The 22897-nt window shown below is 47.7% G+C and overlaps 1 protein-coding gene across 1 annotated transcript in view; it reads left to right on the top strand.

The window, feature by feature from the left end:
- RSPH3 (radial spoke head 3) overlaps window positions 1–22897 on the top strand; it is a 145242-nt gene that overhangs the window by 65989 nt on the left and 56356 nt on the right. The window contains exons 4-5 of the mRNA XM_069607888.1: window positions 9570–9715; window positions 9800–10003. Of these exons, the coding sequence (XP_069463989.1) occupies window positions 9570–9715; window positions 9800–10003 (350 nt within the window). The remainder of the gene's footprint in view (window positions 1–9569; window positions 9716–9799; window positions 10004–22897) is intronic.

Below are 22897 nucleotides of genomic sequence, written 5' to 3'. Positions count from 1 at the left end.
TCTAGACATTGTAATGAAAATAGACGGACATGAGTGTGAAGTCTGCCACCAAATATTAAGTGCATCAAGAGAGAAGTATGAAAGAGAAGCCCTGGCAGGAGAGTATACCAGGCACAGTGAAGTTTACAAATGTGTTGAAGGAAAAGCCCTGGCAAAACAGAATACCAGGTACAGTGAAGTTTGCAAGTGTGTTGGATAAAGCCCACAAGAGAAGCCCTGGCAGGAGAGTATACCAGTCACAGTGAAGTTTGAACATTTCATGAAAGAAAAGCCCTGGCAAGAGAGAATACCAGGTATAGTGAAGTTTGCAAGTGTGTTGGATAAAGCCCACAAGAGAAAAGACCTGGCAGGAGAGTATACTAGGTGAAACAGAGTTGCTTAACATACAAGTCACTTTTTGTTATTGTATAGAGACATTCAAAGAAGAATCATACTCTTAAGAACTGTTTGTGTTGGTGAGAAAAAAACCTTTAGAAGGGAACATTCCCCAACTAACTGTAGATTGTATTAATTGAAACATTTGTGTTAAAGCTACGCTTTTACTTTTGAACTTGAACAATGTGTGCAGTACCGAGGCTAAAGACATTTCCCTTTTCACCTTAGCATTATGTTTAAAGTGCGAGGGCCAGAATAGGATTTTGGACACAGCACATTTTGATTGGGACATCTTGACAATGGGCAGACCCATAGTTTTTGTTGAGGTTGGGAATACACCTCCTAGAATAGGGATTGTGAGGACATTTCAAAGCCCTTATTTGTTAAAGAAACGTTTATAGCCAAAACTATGAGCTCTCTATGTCCGCATCTCATTTCTGGCTTTTCACAGCGGTGACCAAAAAAGGGATACAGTAGTAGTACATTAACATTTGATGTTAGGCCCTGAGGAAGTTCACAGAGTGAAACACGTGTAGGCCTTTTTCCAAATCAGCTGAATAACGTGCTGTGAATTTTTGGGTCTGTTTAAAGAAATTGTGATGTATACACTAGTTCACATTTTTAACTCGCAAGTCTATGGCACCTCATTTCGCAACGAGCATTAAACAAGAGTTTTGCACAATACGTTTTTTCTACTGATGTTTTTATGAATTACATACACAGGCCTATCCGATTAATTGTCTATAATTCAGAGTTGCATACATGCACCTCTCACCAGCATCACCTTTGAACTTGAAAGAATGGCAGCAACTGCTGCACCAGCACTAGAAGATAGAGTAGGTTTTCTTCACTTTTCCATGGACCTTGTTCTGTGGCTGTGCCAGATCAACGCAATGCGGTTCAAGCTACTGCACTGTTGTTGTTTTTTTCTTTTTAAATATGTTTATTTTGAAACAACTCCCCCATCTCCCACTATGAATGTCTGTCTGTGTTAGGGTCCTGGAGATTGGGTCTCCCTTCCCTCCATTTTTATGCTTCGTTCCCCTTCGTCGAGTGTACTCCTGCTGCACAGGATCCGCTTGGCCTGCTGGGGTTTGTATGTGAGGGCCAGGAATTTTTGGTCATAGTCAAGAAATGGGCCCCAAATGTTTTGGAAGCGGTGTAGAGTCCCCGCCTTAGCCGCTGTCACCTTCTCTGCGATGAGGATGTCCCATATTTTGGTCCACCGGAGGGGTAAAAGTGGTCCTTCCCTAGATTTCTAGGAGCGGGCAATCATTCTTCTTCCTGCTAGAAGGCATTGGTACAGGAGCTTAGCTTTGGCTCCAGACCTCGAGTATATTCCAGGAACCGGGGCACCCAGCAGGATAGGCTCAGGCTCTAGGGGGAGCGCCGTTTGGGTAATTACTTCAGTGATGTCCAGGCACCATCTCCAGAATTGTTGGGCTTGTAGGCACATCCACCACATGTGGAGGAAGGATCCCGTGTGTCCGCATTGTCTCCAACATGCCGGGTCCAGGGATCGGTTCATGTGGTGGAGCCTCAAGGGGGAATAGTACCAGCGTAGCAATATTTTATAGGCGCATTCCCTGTTGGTGATGCAGGCTGAGGATGAATGGGCCCGAGTCCATATGTCTGCCCAAGTCTGGTCCTCTATGGGATGGCCTAGGTCTGCCTCCCATTGTGCCAGAGCGCGAGTTTTAGAAGCAAGGAAGTCTACCTGGAAATGTTTATATAGGGCAGAGATCTTACCCCGGGCCGGGAGATCCATCAGGGTTAATTCCAAAGCTGTCGGAGGGCGAGTTGCTGCGCGACGCGTTTGCAGGTGGGAGCACCAATGGCGGAACTGGGTGTAGGAGAACCTGTCTGTCTCGCGAAGTTGGAAGGCTTCCTTGCATTGGATGAAGGTGCACGGTCCCCCCCCACAAACAGTTGCCCCAGCGACTCCAAGCCCCCTGCGATCCAGTTCTTAAAATTCCGGGGGTTCATACCAGGCGAGAAGGTTGGGTTACAAAATACCAGCGGTGAGGGGCTCAGTCCTCTAGGGACCCCTTTTTTTTTCTTTTCTTTAGTGCTCTGTCCCATGTGTCTACAGTGGGCCTGGTAGCTAGCAGTAGTCTCTCTGTCTTCCGCATAGGCGGTGGAATGTGTGGGAGAAAGCGTAGGGGGAGGGATAGGTGGAATTTTTCAAGTTCCACCCATCTCGGGCAGTCAGAGGATATCTGCCATGCTTGGGTGTTTTCTAGTTGTGCTGCCAACTGGTATCCTTGTAGGCCGGGTACTCCCAGGCTGCCCAATCGGGCATTCCCTAGCATCGTTCTTAGGGGAATTCTGGGTTTTTTTCCCCCTCCAGATAAACCGCAACATGTTCCTCTGGAGGTCCCGAAGAGCCGGCAGTGGGATAGGCACTGGGAGTGATGAGCAGGCACACAGGAATCTGGGAAGGAGGTTCATTTTACAGGCGGTGATGCGGCCCATCAGTGAGATTTCCTGTTATTTCCATAGCTTCAGGTCATCTGTCAGCTACTTAAAGAGAGGGGGAAAGTTTTCACGGTAGACATCTTTTGGGTTCGCTGGGATTTGGACCCACAGGTAGGGGATTGCCAGGGCCTTCCACTGAATGGGGCATAGCGGGATCAGGGTTTCCTTTTCCGACGGGGTCGGGCCTATCCCAAGGGCTGCAGACTTGTTGAAGTTGATGGAGAAGCCAGTGACTTTTCCATAGCATTTATCTCAGCCAGGGCGAGTTTCAGTGAGAGGCAGGGCTGTGAGACGGTAAGTAGGACATCATCTGCATATAAGGCCAATTTGTGTTGGGAAGGCCCGACCTGCAGTCCCTTGATAGATTCATTTAGTCTGATTCTTTGGGTGAAGGGTTCCATGATCAAGGCGAACAGAAGTGGTGATAGCGGGCATCCCTGCCTGGTCCCGCTATTCAGGGGGATTGGAGTGGAAAGGGTGCCGTTGATCCTCAGAAGGGTCTTTGGTGATTTGTAATTCACTTGCCATGGCTCGGAACTCTGGTCCGAAGCCAAAGGCTTCTAGGGTGAGGTTCATGAAGGTCCAGTCCACTTTGTCAAACGCTTTGGTGGCGTCAAGGGCTAGGAGTGCCAGGCCTTTTCAGTCCCGGTTGGCCAGGTCTACCAGGTCTAATGTTCTGCGAATATTATCGCTTGTTGCTCTGTTCTTGATGAATCCGGTCTGGTCCAAGTGGATTATGTCAGGCAGGATGCGGAAGAGGCGTGTTGCCAGGACCTTGGGATAGATATTGGCATTAATGTTCAACAATGCAATTGGTCTGTAAGAAGCTGGGTTTGCTGGGTCCCCCCCCAGGTTTAGGCAAGAGGACTGTGATGGATTCTTGCATGGAGGGGGTTATAGTGCCTGTACTCCGAAAGGAATTAAAAAGATACACCAGTGGCGGTAATAGTTGATGCCTGAAAATTTTGTAGAATTTGGTGGTATATCCGTCTGGTCCGGGGGCTCTGGTTTTAAGGGTCTTTATAGCCTCTTCTACCTCTTCTCCTGAGATCGGCGCGTCCAGGATGTCTCGGGCTGAGGACTTCAGCTGGGGGAGGGTGGCCTTCTGCAGGTATTCTGTCTGTTCCCGCAGGTTTTGTGGTGGTGCAGGCATTACTTGCATAAGATGATCAGTCGCTAGCCGTAGTTTCTCTGGTTCCGAGTATTGAATTGTGCCCTGAGGATCTCGTAGTCCGATAATGGTGTTATTATTCTTAATTTTGGCGAGTTTTTCTACCATTAGCTTGTTTGCTTTATTGTTCCTGACGTAATAAAATTGTTTGACCTTTGCTAATAGTTGTGCCGTATGTTCGGCATACTGCGCCTCGATTTTCTTCCATGCCGCCCGGAGCGCTCGTTGTATTTTGGGAGACCATCCTTTCTCCTTATGGATAGCTTCTGTTTCCTGAAGGTCTTCCTCAAGGGACATATGCGTCTGCCTCCTGCTCCTATGGTATGCCACTTCACGGGCTATCAGTTCCCCCCCGAATGACCGCCTTCATGGTGTCCCAGGTATTGGCCGGAGAGGTGTCTTTGCTGGGGTTCTCCTGGAAGAAGTTTGTAATTGACGCTGCTATGGCGTCTCTTATTGGCATTTCGTTTAGTATTGGGTCGTACAATGACCACGTGTGACGGGCTTTGGGGGTCGGGGTCATGGATGCGGATTTCCAGGGTTACCGGGGCATGATCGGATAGTATTCTCGATCCAATGGATACCTCGTTGGTGAAGGCGAGTACCTGTGGTGATGTCAGGAGGAGGTCAATCCTCGAGAATATAATAGAAGGAGAAGTCCAGTTCTGAGGAGTGTAATACCCGCCATGAGTCGACCACCTCCAGAGTCCTGAATAACCGTAGCAGACCGAGGACTAGGGCGACGTCTCCGAAGGAGGTCGGGTGTGCCCTGTCCTTCATGGGGTCTGGCACTCCATTGAAATCTCCTCCCATCACGATTTGACCCTCTGTGAAGGGAACCAGGGTGGCGCTGAAGGCTTCATAGAATGCGACTTGTCCTGTATTCGGAGCGTACAACAAGATGAAGGTATACAGCTGGTCCAGCAGCAGGCATTTCACCGCCACAAATCTTCCCTCTGGGCAGAGTTTAGTTTCCACGATGTGGGGGTTCAACCCCTTCCTAAAGACCTAAAGAGAACTGCCGTACCCCCTTTCTTGTTGTCACCGGAGGCAATGAATTACTTTGGGAATTGTTGTGAGCGCAGGCGCCCGAAGTCCGCTGGTAGTAAGTGGGTTTCCTGTAGTAGCGCCACTGCTGCTTCTTCATCCTGGAGCTTCTGTAGGATAGATTTACGTTTTGGGGGAGAATTCAGCTCCCTGACATTGAGGGAAATGAATCTCAAGGTGCGATGAGCCCCGGTTTTCCGCTGGTGGGTTCAGGTAAGAGGGATGGGTTGGGTAGGAATCGGCCATTGCTTGGATGAGTGAGGTTGCTTGTTATCCTGCTCTTGGGATTTTTGTCCCTGCCTCCAACAGGGAGGCCGGGTATTAACTAACGGGGGGCCAGCTTTGTGGGGCCCGCATCGCCCCAGGCCAACTGGGCCAGGCAACTGTGGTCAGCCAACATGGCTGGAACTTGCGGCCAGACTATGTTTAGCATTCCAAGGATTTGTAGTTGCATCGTACCTCGGAAGTGGGCAGGAGCCGTGGGGGTGGGGGTGTTGGCCCACTGCTATAGGCGTGAAACGGTTCCTATGCGGCCTTTCAGTACATGGCGTCCCGCCAGGATCGAAGAGGTCCGGGTCCGAAGGAGAAATAGGGTCGCGCCGATTAGGTTCCCGGTTGAGTGGGGGCTAAGGGATCCCTGTATGTAAGGTGATGACTTCCCGACCTCTTGCCTATGCGCCTTCTTTTAGTATTTGGTAATTTCTTCCTCCTGTCCCTTGGGACCCTTGTCCATGTATTTTGCTTCTCTTTTGGCGGGGGCAAAGGATCCCCACCTGTGTTAGTCTCAGAAGCCCTTGGGGAGGTGGTCCCAGGTGAGGTTGGATGCTTTGTGCGGCGTCGTTGAGGTGGCTGATCCTCCTTAAGGTGCCCTTGTAGGTGAATTGTAGCGCTGTTGGGAAGAGCCATCTATAACGGAACTGCTGGGCCTGGAGGAAGAGAGCCAGCGGTCAGAGAGATCTTCTTTTTTGCAGCGTGAGGAGGGAGAGGTCCTGGTAGATTTGGAGTGGGGAGCCCTGAAAGGTTAGCTCGTCCCGGGTGCGACAGATTGACGAGATGGCTTCCTTAGTGGTGAAAAAGTGTACCCTGGTAATGACATCGGGGGGAGAGTCCGACTCCACGGCATGGGCGTAACCTGTGGAGAAGGGACTGAAAGAGGTCCCCCACGTATTCCGTTAGATTTTGGTCCAGAACCGAGGCGGGTATGCCTCGAATTCGTAGGTTATTACCCCGGGCTCTATTTTCCAAGTCCTCCTGTTTGAATTCCAGGATTCCACATCTACCTTGTAAAGCTCTGATGGAATGTTGGATTTCATCTATAGCCGCAGTATGGTCTTGGGCTTGGTCCTCGACTTCCCCCAATCTTTGCTTTGCTTCCGTCACCCTCTGGTCAGTGTACTCTAGTTTTGTAGAGAGTTCGGTCATGCAGGACCTAAATTCAGATTTGATGTCGGCCATAAAGGCCAGTAGGTCGCTTCTGGTTGCGAGGGTCTCTTTGACCTCCTGGCCTATCAGTGGCGTGGAGTTGGGGGTGGGGGGGTCCTGTTTCTTCCCTTTGTCTGCAGACAGGAGCATTGTGGCAATGTCTGTGTTCTTCGTGGATTTAGGTTGCTTGGTCATGATGCCCCCTCTCCTAAGGCAGGAATGTAGAGCCGCTGGGGATGAAGGGGGGGGGGGTCGGGAAGCAGGTAGGGGTGCCCCAGGAGCTGGTTGGTTGCAGATAGGGGTGTAGTCCGTTGTCGCTGCAAAGCGTGAGGAGGGGGACCCGGTCAGGGCAATGGTCTTGGTTGGTATAAAGCTACTAAACTGTTAAACAGGGGAGTTCTTGGTGTGTGTAGACAGGAAACATTTCTTACCTGTAATCGTAGTTTCCTATCATGCGATATTTAAGGTTATTTATTAATATTGCTTAATTCCCATGAGTTGGGACTAGACCCAGAACATGTTTGAAATTATTCTGAAAAACAAAGAGAACACATTATTCTCTTTTTATTAACCCTCTTTTAAAAGGCTCCCTCCTAGAGAAAATAGGGGCTCGGCCCCTTTAAGGATGAGATGCTTCTTGACTGAACTGTGCTATAGGCTCGTCCGCTGGATCTAACTTTCTTATGGGGCCAGCAACTTCTTAAGTATTCAACACATTAAAACGAAATTTAAGGTAACAGTGTTGAGTGAAAGGACACACAATTGATTTTCACGACCACTGAAAATGGATTCATTGGGTAAGCTCAAGCCCAACTGTGGCCTTAACATCAAGCCTTTTTGTAAGGCCTGCAATACCCCACTGCCAAAGGTATTGGACAGGGGCAGGAAGAGATTCAAAATCCAAAACCCTAGTTCCCCACATGTTTTGTACCAAAAAAATGGTATTCCATCAAAGAGCTATGAATACCATTTGGTAGAAGTAGCAAAATGGACGAAGTTTAAATCCATGGATAAAGGACCAGATTTTCATGTGATTGTATTATGTGTCCAAATTACTTTGGTCAAGGTATATAACACTTGCATAGTCATGAGATGACATATTACTAAAACCTTCACATTCTTGTCCATGTTCGCTAATACAATGTAGAAACAATACACAAACAGGTCGGCATTTGTTTCACTGTGGACAACGCGTTTGACTTGGGGATAGCTCAGTGGAAACGCGTTTGTCTTGGGAGCAAGACAATGCAGCGCAACAAAGTTTTGAATCCTGATCCCGTGCTTAGAAACTACTCAATGGTATTAAGCGGTTTATAAATGAAAACTATAAAGTTAAAAATTGAAATAAGTGGTCTAATTCAAGAAAGGTAATCCCATATTTGGCTGGACCCTATCAAACTGTAGTGGAAACCGGATTCATTATTTTCATGAATCTTGACATATTTGGAAATTAATATAACAGACAATAATGAATGTTGCAACCTTTATGCACAAGAAAAACATCCTTGATTAGGTCATCAAGTGACTGGGACCCGGGGCATTACTTAAATTTCAGTGCACCACAGTGCAAGCTACCAGAGTATGCGCATGCAGAAGTTGAAGTCTGTCTCCCAAGCCCCTCTGCTTTTGGAGGTGGGGCTGAGGAGGAGGCTATGGCAGGAGGAGTGTGGTGATGCAGAGCTCCTTCTCCATTGGAGAGGCAGGTAGGGCGATGCTCTTCGACAAGGTAAATGCACAACAGAGCATTGCAGTATTCTTGCACCCTCTCATGAATGGCCCAGGCTGACCCCTCTGCTCCTATGCAACGGCCGGGTGGCTCTGCACAGAATAGGGAGCAAATATGCTGTGCTCCTCTTCTCCACTGGATGACTGGGATGCAAAATCCCTGGGCATTTAGATGTAGAAACTTGGACTCTGGTGTAGGAACCTGTGCATTTGATGTCCATAGCTGTAATGCATTGTTTACTTGTTCGTTCGATGCCAAAAACTAGCTTGACATGTGAAAAGTAGGGGATAGGATAGCAAATTCCGCTATAAAGGGAGGGTACCTTTCATAGGAAAGAATATCTTGAAAATTAAATATATCGGCCTGTAATGTGAGTACCAGGCCATATGGTGACAATGCCTGACATATGCTAGCAATGCTAGTCATATGGTGGGAGTACGTTGGACTATGATGGCCATCTTTGCCAACGGATGGGGTGTCCCTGGATATTTGACAGCCATATCTGGCATATGGTTGGACACTTTGGGTGTACAATGGCATTGTCTGTCCGTTAGCAAGTGTCATCATATAATGATGGCACACATCTGCAGCATTGGCAAAAGAGTCAATATTGTATACGTATCCATATTCCTCAATCATATAACTTTGTCACATAATTCAAGTCAAGATATGCTTCATGTCCCAAAAAATGACACTTCATCAGGACTTGTATACGTTAAAACGTGTCTCCAGTGGTGTCCGTATATTGCTCATGTCCACGTCTCAAATGATAAGCATTTGTGACACAGGCGTCAACCATGCAGAGTATGTGACAAAGTAATGTGATTGGCGAATTTCAGCAACATTTGTACAATAATTATTTTAGATTTGTAACTACACTGAATAAAAATAAAGGTGGATGAATCCCCAAACCGCATTACTTTGATTTTAGACACACATTTCACCAGTGCCAAGGGCACTCGGAAGCCACCACAGTTTACTCCGCGTATGATACAAGTTCCTTGGAATACGAAGAGCACGTGATGATTTAGTATGATAATCCCTGGCATATGCTATGTTAAAGTTTATTGATACCATGCACTACTACCACCACCAGCCCTGCCCCTTGGTGCTCCAGCGGATCTGCAAAGCAAGAGGGAAAGGTGGGTGTAAGTTAGTAGGTGAGCGTAGGTGTGTTTTTCGGTTGGTAGCCTTCATGTGCTGTTGTGCGAGACTGTGTGTGTGGTTTGTTTTTTGTTGCGCTGTAGTGAAGTGCGTGCAGCTTGTCGTGGAGTGCTTGGGTATTGTATGGAACAATCGCCAGCCGAAAATATAATTTCAGTATTCTTCATATGGATGTCTGTCTTGCAGAACTCTACCTGGAAGAGCTCGCTGACCGCGTTGAGGAGGTGGATATGGAGTGTCAGACGGATGCATTCCTGGATCGACCAGCAACACCCCTTTTCATCCCAGCAAAGAGTGGTGCTGACGTGGCTACACAAATAGAAGAGGGAGAGGTACATTGCCCGATGCAAAGTTTGTCATTTGTGTTTGATTTGTTTTCCCTTTATCTCATGTGTTACTTCTATTTTTCTCCACAGCTATTTGACTTTGACATCGAGGTCAAACCTATGCTGGAAGTTTTGATTGGAAAAACAATTGAGCAAGCTCTCCTAGAAGTCATGGAAGAGGAAGAGTTGGCAAACCTTCGTGCCATTCAGCGGGCGTTTGAGGAGCTGCGTAATGCAGAACTAGCAGAAGTGCAGCGCCTTGAGGAGAAGGAAAGGAGGCACAGAGAGGAAAAGGTATTCAACTCATTTGCTTTCTTCCTTCAACTCCTTTATTCCTACAAGGGACAACAGTTTGAAGTATGGACATTCTTGTTTTGTGCTGGAAACTGGTACTCGTTTTCCTGATAATAATGTGTTTTTACAAACATCCTTGGGTTTTCCTGGAGTAGTTAGTGCTGCCGTTTATGCCACTGAGAAACAAGTCTTTGTTATCTTATCATTTTGATCCCCAACCATCAGGTTTGTTTGTTTGTGCATTTATATAGCGCTACAAACCCTCAGGCATCTGAGCGCTGCTTATTTCCCATGGTGTGTGGTGCTCATTTATCGACCTCGGAAGGATGAAAGGCTGAGTTTTGCCCTGCCAGGATTCAAACCTGCGTCAGCAGGCTCTGCACGGATGTCAAAGCGAGCACTCTACTCGCTGCGCTATCTGACCGGACAGGTTTGTGAGAGATGAGACAACCCAACCCTGCTAGTCGGTTTACAATAGGTGTGAGTGAAATTCCCCAAAAGTGGCCTGCAAACATTAGTGGGGTCAGTGATCCAAATCCTTGGTGGCCTCTAATGTTCTGCGGGTCTCTTTTGTGGGTGTGAATCAGCACTCCTTAACCCTTCACTGCTCCTTATGGCATCCATCCTCCGCACATCTTTCCCACACGCCAGCACACCAAGAATGTTTTTTCACTTTTTTTCCCCATTCGCGGCGCAAAGGATGAACGTGCACCAAGGTCATGTGCGGGGCCTGCTTAGCCCCAGCATGGCAGCGGGGGTGTTATATAGTTATCCCACTATTAGCATCATACATTGGAACCTTTTGTAGAATTCTTTAGCTGTGTTCCACATGGAACTGTTATTATCTAAATTGAGGAATGCTGGTGGAATAGAATGTAAAGAAGGTTGGAGACTGTAATCCCAAGAAGGTGAATGTGCTGCAGACGTGTTTAACCACTTCCTAATAAAGAACATTATTGATGAAGATGGTGGAGTTTACTGTGTTATACTGGCGACGAGACGTGCCTGCCTTCCCTGGCAACTGCAGCGGAACGGGAGTGGGCGTGTGAACCCTGTGTGACGAAGTTGTCCTCCCATTGAGGACCTGGCTTCTGCGGTCACTTGGACCTGTAATGGGCTGTGGTGTGAGGTGTGTGCCACTGGAAGCCCCAGCGAAGGACACTGAAGGAGCGAGGCCCCAGCGAGGGACACTAGGGGAGCGAGAGTTGAACCAAGAGCAGTTTGCTGTGGACCATTGGTTTCTACACCGGCATTCGTTGCCGGATCATTGGATAATGAGGATCAAGCCATGAGAGCACTGTGACCTTTTGTTTTGAAGGCCATCTCGTTTTGTCCCCTTATCCAAGCTTTGGGTAGTTTGGAGCGACTTCCATTACCCTTGGTTTGCTTGGTTTTGAGCTATGCAAGTCTGGATCATGGATCGATCATGGATGACTGTGGCTTGGTTGCGTGGCAACAAGGTTACCAAGTTCTTTCAGACGTATTTGGTTGAGCGCCTTCCCTCTGTGGTTGCTGGGCAACCTAATGCTCCAGCTTTGACGGCGCGATAGAAGGTTGGAAACAAGTACGCACAGGAGCATGTGACCGCTCAAGGGAGCTGAAACAGGAATAACAGGAGCGTGTGTGTTGGTGTTATAGAGCACAGTTCAATAATAGCCGGACACAGCCAAGAACAGTAAAATAATTTTTCTTTTTGTTTATACCTCTTTCAGCCATACTTTATTGTTCAGGCAGAATTTCTCCCTTTATAATATTTCCTTCAGTCTAGTTTGTGGTGGGGGGTTTTTGAACATTGGCAGTGGCGTACATTCCAGGTCCAGCATTATTCTTGCCACAGGCAGGTGAACCGAATGTGACTTTTTTAAATTTGTTCCTGCTGTATATGGTTCCAAGTATGCTATTGAAAGGAAGGATGCTCTTTTGTATACTTGTTTAGGTCATGCCGGCCAGGAAATATATACAAGATTGCCTGGTCCAGTACAACTATCTGATGGTGAGGTTTGGAATAGCTTTGAGGTCAATATTGCCAAACTGGATAAGCATTTTAAGGTGAAAGAGAACACAATATTAGCCAGGTATCACTTCGCCAGTAGAGAAAAAAAAAGGGGGGAAAATACTATTGAAGAGTTTGTAACAGCGTTATGGGTTTTGGGATTAAAGGCCTCATTACGACCCTGGCGGTACGGAGTGAACGGCGCCGTAAAAGGTGCTGGCGCCGATCACCCCATACCGCCGCATTACGAGTTCCCCTCGCGGGACCCAGGAAGCAACGCCTGGGAAAACCAGGCGTGCTTACTGGGTCCCGCGAGGGGAAGAGGGAGCAAACAATGGGCCATCTCGTAATGGCCCGTTATTTGCTCCCTCTCCCATTTCCATTCAGCCCTATGGGGGCTGAAATGGGAATGGGGAAGGACCGTGTCCGGGTCCTTGGAGGGAGGAATTACTGGGCCTTCGGAACTCGGAATGGCCCGGTAAGTCCTCATTCCGAGGAACCAGACCCCGACGCGATTTCGGCGGCAGCCATGCCGCCAATAGCGGCATGGTTACCGCCGAACTCGTAATGAGGGCCATAGTGTCAATTTGGACACTGTCAAGACAAGCATCTTAGGGATCAGATTATGATCAACTGTGCCATTGACCATTTGCAGGAAGAGATGCGCAAAGAGAGAGATCGACGCTTGGATCGAGTTCTAGAGATAGCCAAACAAGTTGAACACACAGGATTGTGAATTAAGGAAATCAACAAGGAGGATGTTGAGGAGTCAGGAGAAAATAATGTAGTACTTGGAGGGAAGAATATGTTAAGTTATGGGCAGGGGGCCAAAAAAGATGCTGATTGGAGAATCAAGGATGGAGGGGAAATGGAGGAGCACTGGCATGAAGAAAGAGGTTTAGGATCAGCGTGGACAAAAACAGTTTGATCACCAACCGAAGAAATGTTTTAGATGTGGGAGCTTACAACATTTCGCCAATGATAAAAAATGCACTTCGGTGTATGTAGAGTGCAGGTTGTGTGGACGGAGAGATCATAGGCTCAATGGTGCAGATGAAATATTGAGCTTCTACTGGGATACAACACAATATTGTCGCAGGAATAGGAACCAAAGGAGACTCGGCGTCTACAATCTGGTTAAGCGGTTTCAAATCCTGGATAAATCTCCACGACCCCCTTTAAATTTTTTATCGGATACACTGCAGTATTGCACAATGATCGCACCAGAATCCCTTGATTCTGAAATATACCTTCATCAGCTTCTCAAGAACACCCCTTCGTCATCGCTTCGGTCTTCCCTGAACATATCATCATCTGTTATGTCAGTCAGTCTGTAACCCTACTCGAGCTATCACTGTTTTTTTTTTTTAAATTTATTTTATTAGTTTTATCAATCCAAAAATTAAAACATTCTTTAGCACTGCATCATGTTGTGTCTGCAATAATGATATCAAAACACTTCATCAACTTCCCCCAACCCACCTCCCTCCCTCCCTCATTGTCTGCAAAACCATTTCCCTCTCACAACTATAACACTTGTGTAATTGGGACCCTACTACCCTTCAAAGGCAACCGTTTGTCCCCACTCTGTTTGTGGCTTCCCCGGAGAACAAGGTTTGTACTAGGACTTCCCATTCTGTAACCCCCATTGAGATCTCCGCCTGCCGCTCCCCCCTCCATACAGCAGTTTCAGCCAATGCCCACTTTCTCAAATCACGCCACCACTCTTCAACATCCGGTACCCTGGGGGCTTTCCATCCCATAGTAATCCTGCATTTGGCAAGGGTATACGCTAGATCCTTCCTTTTGCTGATATGTTTTGCTCCTTTGGGACACTGAAATCAGCCCAACAGGCATGCCCTCGGGGAAAATAACATCCAGTTGCACCCCTTCCCTCTTCAAGCTCCCCGCAACCCCCTGCCAGTATTGCCTGACCACCGGGCACGCCTAGAACATATGAAGTATCCCTGCGTTCCCCGCCTTGCACCTGGGGCACCCCTGCTCCTTTGCTCCCAGAAACTTAGAAATCCTCTGAGGCATCGTGTATGCTCTGTGTATTATAAGTAGTTGTATGCGCTGCAATCTCGAGATCCGTGACACCCTCTTATGGTATCTCATTATCTCCCTCCAATTTGCATCTGTGAAGGATTCTCCTAAGTCTTCGTCCCATTTGCCTCTAATTACCAATGGGGAGAGGGGCCGATTCGTCAATAGGAAATCGTATATCCATGATATTGTGAGCCCCCTTTCCAATATATCATACAGGGTGTCCACTATGGAATGCTTCTCTTGTAGCTCACTGTGCGCAGGCCACATACATGTAATGTCCCCTTTGATTATGCTATGTAATAAATATTGACCTGTATGCAGTCCTGTATGCTCCGCCAGCTTCACAAAGGGTATAAAGGAGGTATCTAGTAATAAATCCCCTATTGTGACCAACCCAATTTGCACGTATTCCCAGTCTCATCTGTGCTGTGGGTGCTGCCACTGAGACCAGGGGGATCTGTGCTGAGAATGGGTCAGTGAGTGCCCTTTCCCACATGTTTACCCCTAGAGAGACTAGCTGGGACATTGTCTTCCACTGGGCTTTTTGATCCATACTAGTTCCCTCAAGTAGTGACATGCCCCCGTGGGCTGCAACATTATAATGTATTAGGAGTTGGATCATGGACGAGCCAGTCCACCATGAATTGCAGCTGCCCTGCTATGTAATATAGCTCAAAATGAGGGGTCCTAAAGCCTCCTTTCTCATATGGGCTGTGTAGTGTTGATAATGCTGTCCTATTCCTGCCATTTAACCACAGGAAGCCTCTACAGATACTATCCAGTGTCTTGAAGAAGGATTTGGGTATGTGAATGGAACGTTTACAAAAAGTGCAGCAATCTTGGTAGCACCACCATTTTCAGCAGGGATGCCCTCCCCATCAGCCAAAGGGGCAGCTTAGCCCAGAACTTCATTGAGCTTTTGATGCCCACTAGGGCATTCAAGGTATTATGTATTTGTTCTTTCTCTGGATCATGATATACATTGACCCCTAGGTATCTGAACGTGGACACCTTCCATTGCAGGGCAAGGACCGGCAGCACCCTATGTTCTATCTTGTGCAATCCTGCTAACGGGAACACAGCTGACTTGTCCACACTAATCATGATCCGTGACAGTTTCGCAAACTGAGTCAAGGCCGCCAATAACCGTTCTAGATTGTCTTCTGGGTTTTGAACGTATAATAGCGCATCATCAGCATACAATGATACCAGATGCCTAGTCCCATTTCTCTCCATTCCTGCCTCTATGTGTTCAGCCCTAAGGTACTGTGCTGTTGGTTCCATGGCTAGGATGTAGAGCAACAGGGATTGTAGGCAGCCATGTCTTGTTCCTTTTTCCAGTTCCCATGCTATCGAAATGCTTCTGCCCGTCTTCTCCCGTGCCATCAGTTTTGTGTACACCAGTTGGACCCACTGAATATATGTCTGCCCAAAGCCAAACCTACGCAGCGTGGCCTAGTCAGTCCCACCGCACTGAATCAAACTCCTTCACAGCATCTAACGTGGCTATGGCACACAGGGACTCCCATGAAGATGTTCTATTCATCACATTGTGCTACCTCCTCAAATTCCATGTCATACTATGGACTGGTACGTAGCCTGTTTGATCTGGGTGCACCAAGATATGTATCCCCCTTTTCAGTTTATTTGCAAGTATAGGTGTTGGTATCTTGTTGTCTTGATTGAGAGGGTCCTAAATGAGGGGCCTCTGATGGGGTTTTATGGGGTTTGAGAAGTGGTATAATAATGGATTCCCTCAAGCTGAGGGGGAGGATGCCTGCCTCATAAGAGTCTGGCAAAGTGTTGAGCAAGTGTGGGCCAGCTCCTGCGCATATGCCTTGTAAAATCTGCTAGGCAGCCCATCTGATCCTGGAGTTTTCCCTGTTGGTAATGCTTTAATTGTGCTTAGTATATCGTCCAGTGTAAGCGGTTCCTGAAGGCGCTCTCTCGCTTCCTGGCTTAGCCTGGGGAGTACTATCTCTCCTAACACTTCCTCTAGATATAGATTTTCGTAGAATTCTCAGAAAGCCTTGTTAACCCCCGGCTTGAGTGTGGCACAACCCCCGTATCTCGTGGTGTGTATCGAGTGGATGAGGCCCGGTTTCTCCTCCTTTTTTTTAAATTTTTTTTTTTATATAGCCATGCTAGCAGACGGCCAGGTTTATACCCTTCTTTGTGTTGCCTCTCAATACATTTTGCCTAACTGTGCCTTCCCAGCCTCTCCCAACACTCCATACATGTCCGCATAAGCGCTATATCCACTGCATTCTTGCCTGACGGTTTTGCCTGGGACTGCTCCACCTTTTGCAATTGCTTGGACGCTGCATGACCCTGCAATGGCAGCTTCCCTGATTATTACCTTTTAATGCTTCACAAAGGGTTCCTGTGCTAGATACACTCCCTACGTTCTGTGAGACCTACTCTACAATGCTATCTCTTTGCTCGGAATGGGGGCTCTTTTAAGGATTCGCTTCTTACTATCCACTTGGGTATTGGGGCTCTTCGGGGCACATATTGCCACTGTAGGGTGAGCGGGGCATGATCTGACAGGACCTTACCTTTGTACTGTGCCAGCGTGATGAGGTGTGCTGACTCTCATCCCACAAAAAAGTAATCTATTTGTGTGTGTACTGTGTGCAGTGCTGAGTAGTACGACTAGTGTCTGGTATCCGGATGGAGTGCTTTCCAAGCTTCCACTAAAGCAAATGAGTCTAAGAGCATCTGTAATGCCCTGGTCGTCATTGCCTGTTTAGTGTATTTGGCATCAGATCTAAGGACGGGTTCAATGTGCAATTAAAATCCCCCTCACCACACATATGATGTTACTATCTCCATAAGGGCCCAGCCCATGGTATAGTGACCTGAAGAATGTGGCTGCGCTATGGTTGGGGCATACGTGTTGACCAGGAAAATATACACATGTTCACGGAGGCCCTGAACTATCACCATCATGCATTAATTATCGGTTTAATGTGGTGACCTCAAAAGGCACCGTGGGCGATATCCAGATAAGGACCCCTCTGGCGTAAGCGGAATTTGAAGAGCCAAATACCCGCCCCCTCCATTTATTAGCTAACAGTATTTGTTTTTCAGCCTTACGGTGAGTTTCCTGCAACAGGGCAATATCAATTTTGCACCTCTGCAGGTACAAATAAACTCTATTTCTCTTGACATAAGCATTCAGCCCTCTTACATTCCAAGTGAGTACATTAGCAGTTCCAGTCATAAGTACGTGTCCCCTTCCAACCGGCCCCCTCCATCTGCTTCTATCCTAGCAAAAGGTTGTTCCTGTTCCCTATGTAGTGATCCGATTGAAATTACAGTGCTACTCTACTTCCTCAACTTGCATGCAGGCACAACCCCATCCCATTTAACATCCCCAACTTCCCCTACAATAAACAACAACAGTCCAGCATCCTTGTCCATGCTCGGGCAATTCCACTTCTCGCATACACCCCTGGTGGGCATACCAGGGCGGTTGGAAACAGCGGATGGGCACAGAAACAACTGCTCCTAAAAAGTGTAACACGGAGGTCGCGGTGGCTTCAGCTGTAGGTCTGACTCCCTTGTGTGATGTGACGTGTTGACCATTAGCATCCCGCCCTTCCTCATATGTCCTCTAAGAAGGAAGTGTCCTCTTTGGAGCCCGCTTTTCTCTGGATGCCTCTTGAACTTCGAGAGTCGTCTTGTCAGCGTCAGAGTTGCGAAAAAGGAAATCAATTCTTCGGGCCCATCTGAACTACAGTTATTGCTTGCTTTACTTGCATCCTTCATGAGCATCAACACCCTCCTCATCGCCAGGGCCCATCTTTTCATTGTCCATCCATGTCTGCGCCTCATCTGGGTGGTCACAAAACAAGGCCCAGGTTCTTATGTATAACCTTCAGGGGTGCTGGAAATATCAGCATGTATTTCAGTCTGGCCGACCGGAGCCTAGCTTTTGCCGCAAATAATTGTGCTTGGTTCTTCTGCATCTGGAAGGTATAGTCTGGGTAGACAACTAGGTCAGCCGACACCCTCTTCAGTGCCCCTCCCTGTCTGGAGAAGGGTAATATTTTCCCTGTCTTTTATAGTTCAGGACCTTTCCAATTATTGGTCTTGGGGGGCGCCCCAGGCAAGGGGCGTCTGGTCAGGGCCCTGTGTGCCCTCCCGATTTTGAAGTTCTGCGTAAGGTTCCCGGCCCCAATGTCCTAGAGTAGCATATTCTCAATTTATGTTGTAGGGTCCAGACCTTCCTCTCCTTCCGGCAGGCTCACTATGCAGATATTGTTTCTGCGGGCCCGACCCTCGGCTTCTTTCACTCTGTTTTCCAAAGGGTTGACCTTCTGCTGCATGACATGAACGTTATCATGCGTCACCTGGATCTCCCCTGTGTTCTCCTTCACCTGGGTTTCCAGAGTGGAAGTGCGCTCTGCAAGGTTACACACATCCTGGCGCAGCAACCCAACATCTATTTGCACTGCTGCGATCTGCTTCCCCAATGAGGCTTTTAAATCTGCTATGGCTTGCATCACTTGGTTGTGTAGGTCCATGGCTTCACTCCCTTTTGCCTGCATGGTGTCCATGCTTCCTCCGGGGCGGTGTTGCATGGCCCTAGTTTAGCTGTCACGGGTTAATTGGCCCGCTTTCGATTTGGCCACTTTTGGAGGCATCTGATCTACCTGTGTCCATAATATCGAGCCGCAACAGTTGTTCACCCAGGGCTCTGCTACAAGATTCCTAGGCCTTATTCTTTAGTGGTTGCAGTTGCGAGTATCAGAGTGCACCATCTCCAAGCCGGTATTCTACGTTCTGAAGTGGTCACCCATAACCGAGGGATGAGGGCATAGTGTCATGCCACATGTGTCTGTGGCTTCCGAACGCCCCTACTTGTTTGCCCTCTGTACCCCAGCTAGCGTGCCCAGAGCCAGCGTGCTTTTCCTGGAGTTCCCTGGTGTGGCTGCCAGCCTTGATCAGTCTGTAGTCCCTACAGTTCCTCTCCTTCCGGGGCCTCAGGGCCCAGGGGCACTCTCCCCAAGTCACCGCCCGGCCCGGGTCTGCTTTGTTGACTGCTGCATTTCTCTATCCTTAAGGCAGGAGCATCGGGGGAGGAAGGCCAGTGCAGCTAAGCCCCACCAGCTCTGCAATATGCCATGGGGACCGGGGGATGCAGCCTCCAACTTTCACCGCTTGCCCGGTCTCGCCCGTGTGGGCCCCCGCTTCACTCTCCCTCCTTTAAATGTCAGTCTGCCCTTAGGTCCGTTCCTGCCCCGAGCCTTCTCACCTCCATGGTATCCGGGTCATGCTGGTGACTCTGTGCGGCCCCACGAGCCTGCAGTCACTTCGTACTGCACGGCTCTTCAGATCTGGACTGTGCCACACGGTCACGTTCCTCCTCCTCTGCAGCTGGCTCTCCACCGCGATATACATGGCAACACAGTCCCTCACTTCCTTTTCCTCTGCTTACACCCTCTGCACTACACATGGCGCCTCCATCCCTCGCAACATCGCCTCCTCTTCCCTTGATTCTGCTGAGCCTCCTCTGCAATCTGAGGCTCACTAGCCCCGCAGCCAGCTTCCATAGAGCGTGGCCCCCATCTTTTCTTCGGATGCCGCTAGTGGTCCGTTTCAGCCATGCCTCACTCTCTGCCATGGACAGGGCCCCGCTCACCTCTCAGCTGGGCCCTCCTGATAGGTGCCTATACCATCCTACTTATTTTCAAACATTTTTGCGATGGATCGCCTTGCTTCCCAGTCGGATCATGAAGGATCAGGCAGAGCAGTCATTGGAGTCAACCTACTCCCATGGCTGCAAGCCACGCCCCTCAACTGCTATCGCTGTTCTCCATGGTCTACCCTCATCGTCTATTCCTTCAAGTATTGCTATCTCTCTTCGTACTATAGCTGCTTCCAACTCTATAGGAATAGTCTGTCCACATTCATCATCCATAGGTATTTGGGGTCTAAATAAAAAAAACGCACAACATTTCCTACCAAACCAGGTAGCCATGTCAGCAAAATGCTTACTCCATTTAGGAAGCTCTCTGTAACGTCCCACAGAGCCACTTGTCCTGTGAACGCCAGTATGAGCTCTCCTATGTTTAAATAGTGTATTCCTGGAGTGGAGCACAATATTCCTTGATCAGTAAATGAAATTGTCATTAGGTTTTGTCATTAGATCTCTTCCTAAAATATGAATTAGTGTATGTCGTGAATATAACAAAGGGACGGAGATGTCACAATCTCCTTTGGAGACTGGTAATTTATCAGTAAAAGGAACTCAGCTTGTAGCTCCAGAGAATCCTTGAGCCTTCATGGCAATACCTGACATTGGATATTTTCCCTCTCCTATGGACCCAACGGGTTGCTCCATTGTCTACAAGAAAAGAGAAAGATTTGCCACCTATCGTCACATCGACCCTTGGTTCCTCTTGGGGGTCTGGTGTTATAGATAGTACTGAATACATCAACTCACCCTTTGAGCTGTCCTGTTGCAGGTACAAGCTCATCCCCATCCCTGTGTAAGGATTTCCTCCTACCACAGTGACACCTCCTATTCTCGGTGTTAATAATTATCCTGTATTTGCATACTGCTATGTCTGCATAGGGGCCTGTTGGTACTGCCCCTGGGGTGGATTAATTTGTGCTTATCCATGCTGTGGCACCTGCTGTACTTGCGGTGCTTGTGCCTGTGCCTGATAAGATATGTGATCTTGGGCAAAGTCTTCTCTGGTCTGTGTGCTGTATAGTGGAGGATAAGCTGCCCCCTCTGGAAAACTGGCCATTTTGTACACTCCATTGGCTCTCGCATACGCGCGCAATATGTCCTGTCATTCCACAATTCCAGCATAGTGGGGGAGCATTTCTGGTAAAACCCTCCTTGGTTATATCCTCCCTGAGCGCTCTTGTTCTCCTTCTGTGTGTTTTGAAACCCACCTTGGTTATTCTGAAATCCGCCTCCTCTTCTCCTATAACCCATACCTCTGCCTTGTGGCGTAAACCCATACCCACCTTTGTCCATCAGACACAGATTATTTGCCTGTGATGTACCTATTGCTTCCTGCAGTCCCAATCCTTCTCCACTTGAAAACACTACCCCTTCTATCGCAAATTCTGACAACTTTTTCTGAACCAACTTGGCTTCCTCAATTTATCTATTTTCATCTTTCATTTTGTTCTTCTCTTATAATAATCAACAATGGTGTACTATTGTCAACTGTATCTCAGCGCATGGCTCCGATTTTATACCCACTTGTTTTTTCATCTGCCTCCGTACTGGCGCTGGAAATCCTTGACATAAAATATGGTCATATAATACCACTGTCTTTTCCCACGGCTCACGTGTTTCAAGCTGCCATTTCTCCTGAATATCTTGAATATAAGCAATGGGGTCTTCATCCTCTTTCATTTTTCGTGTCATAACCCATATTCGATTTGTCAGGATACTGTACCCTGAGAGCCCTCCAAACATCTGCCCTACAATTATTGAATGGCACTCCATCATGCGCTGTGTTTTGTGTTCTGTGCAGCCACACTTGATGATCCCGCTCTCCTCCCTTTATGTCCCCTATGGCCAGCGTATTTCCTCCTGTCATTTTCTCTAATTTGTATATCCATTTTCCAGCCCCCGAAGTCAAACTAGGGTGCTTGCATTTTAAATTATCCTTGTCAATCTGTGGTCATGGAATATATTGCAGTCTTGCTCCCCCTTTTCTAACAAGGGGAACTGCGTTAACCCCATCCCATAGTCGGATCTCACTATTAGTCTATTCATGGCAGGGATAATCATCCCTGTCTGTCTCCTTGCCGGCAATGACCATAACCTGTTTACATATGGTGGAGACTCTCCCTTCTCACTATGTGATCGTCCACTGGGATGCTCAGGATATGCTATGGGATCTGGCGTTCTTTCTTTAGGCTGTTCCAGATCTGGCCATCTCACTTCCTTATCCATTTTCTGGCTTCCTTCGGGGGTGCACGTGCTCCCTCCTTCTCTCCCAAAACCTGACTCTTTCCTCATTCAACATGGCTAGACCCCAACTGGTATGACTAACATCCCCATCACCTTTGTCTAGGTTCAATCTGCTCAAAGACAATGCTCAACGTCCATCACTAAACAGGTTTTCTTCCTCACTTCGTGATTGACGTACCGGGATTGATCATCATTCCCTTGTTCCATACTCGCTATCTCGTTTTAATTGCTGATGGGCCTTATTGATCCTTTCTCCAATGCTTTCCATATCATACCTTTCCTCATCTAGCTTTGCTCTAGGTGCTTCTAGCATCTTCTCCTTTATTGGTAGAATATCTCTCTCTCTCTCTCTATCTCTCCCATCGTATTTCTGGGCTCAGCTTCATTTGTTCTTTTCGAATAAGACTGGTAGCTGAATCTCGCTGCCTTCTGTTTTGTTCTATTGCTCCATCTACTTCCCTTCTCTTTCTTGCATCTCTTCTAACTCTTTCTTCCTCCTGTCTTTGTTCTTCCCACCTTACTCTTTCCCTTCTTTCCTCTTTTTCCCTTCATCGCTGTAATCTGTTATCCCTCACCCTTTGTGCTTCTTCCCCTTCTCGCTTTCTTTCCTTTCTGTCCCTTTCTTCTATCATCCTTTGTTTATTATCATACTTCCTTTGTTCCTCTGCCCTCTTTTCAACTTTCTCTTGTTCTTCCCTATATATCTGTTCTCGTCCATCTCTACTTTTCCTTCTTTGTTCATCCTCGTTAATCTCTTCTCTCATTCCTCATCCTTCCTCTCTTGCTCGTCCTTATCTTCTCTTTGCCTAACCTCCTCAATACTTTTCCCATTTATCTTGAGTAATATCTGTCCTCCCATCCATTCGTTTTGTATGAGTTCTACCTCATCAGCATTATCTTT

This window comes from Ambystoma mexicanum, chromosome 4q (genome assembly GCF_040938575.1).
Source record: "Ambystoma mexicanum isolate Mex_15411 chromosome 4q, UKY_AmexF1_1, whole genome shotgun sequence".
NCBI lineage: Eukaryota > Metazoa > Chordata > Amphibia > Caudata > Ambystomatidae > Ambystoma > Ambystoma mexicanum.
This window is presented reverse-complemented; position numbering and strand designations above follow the sequence as displayed.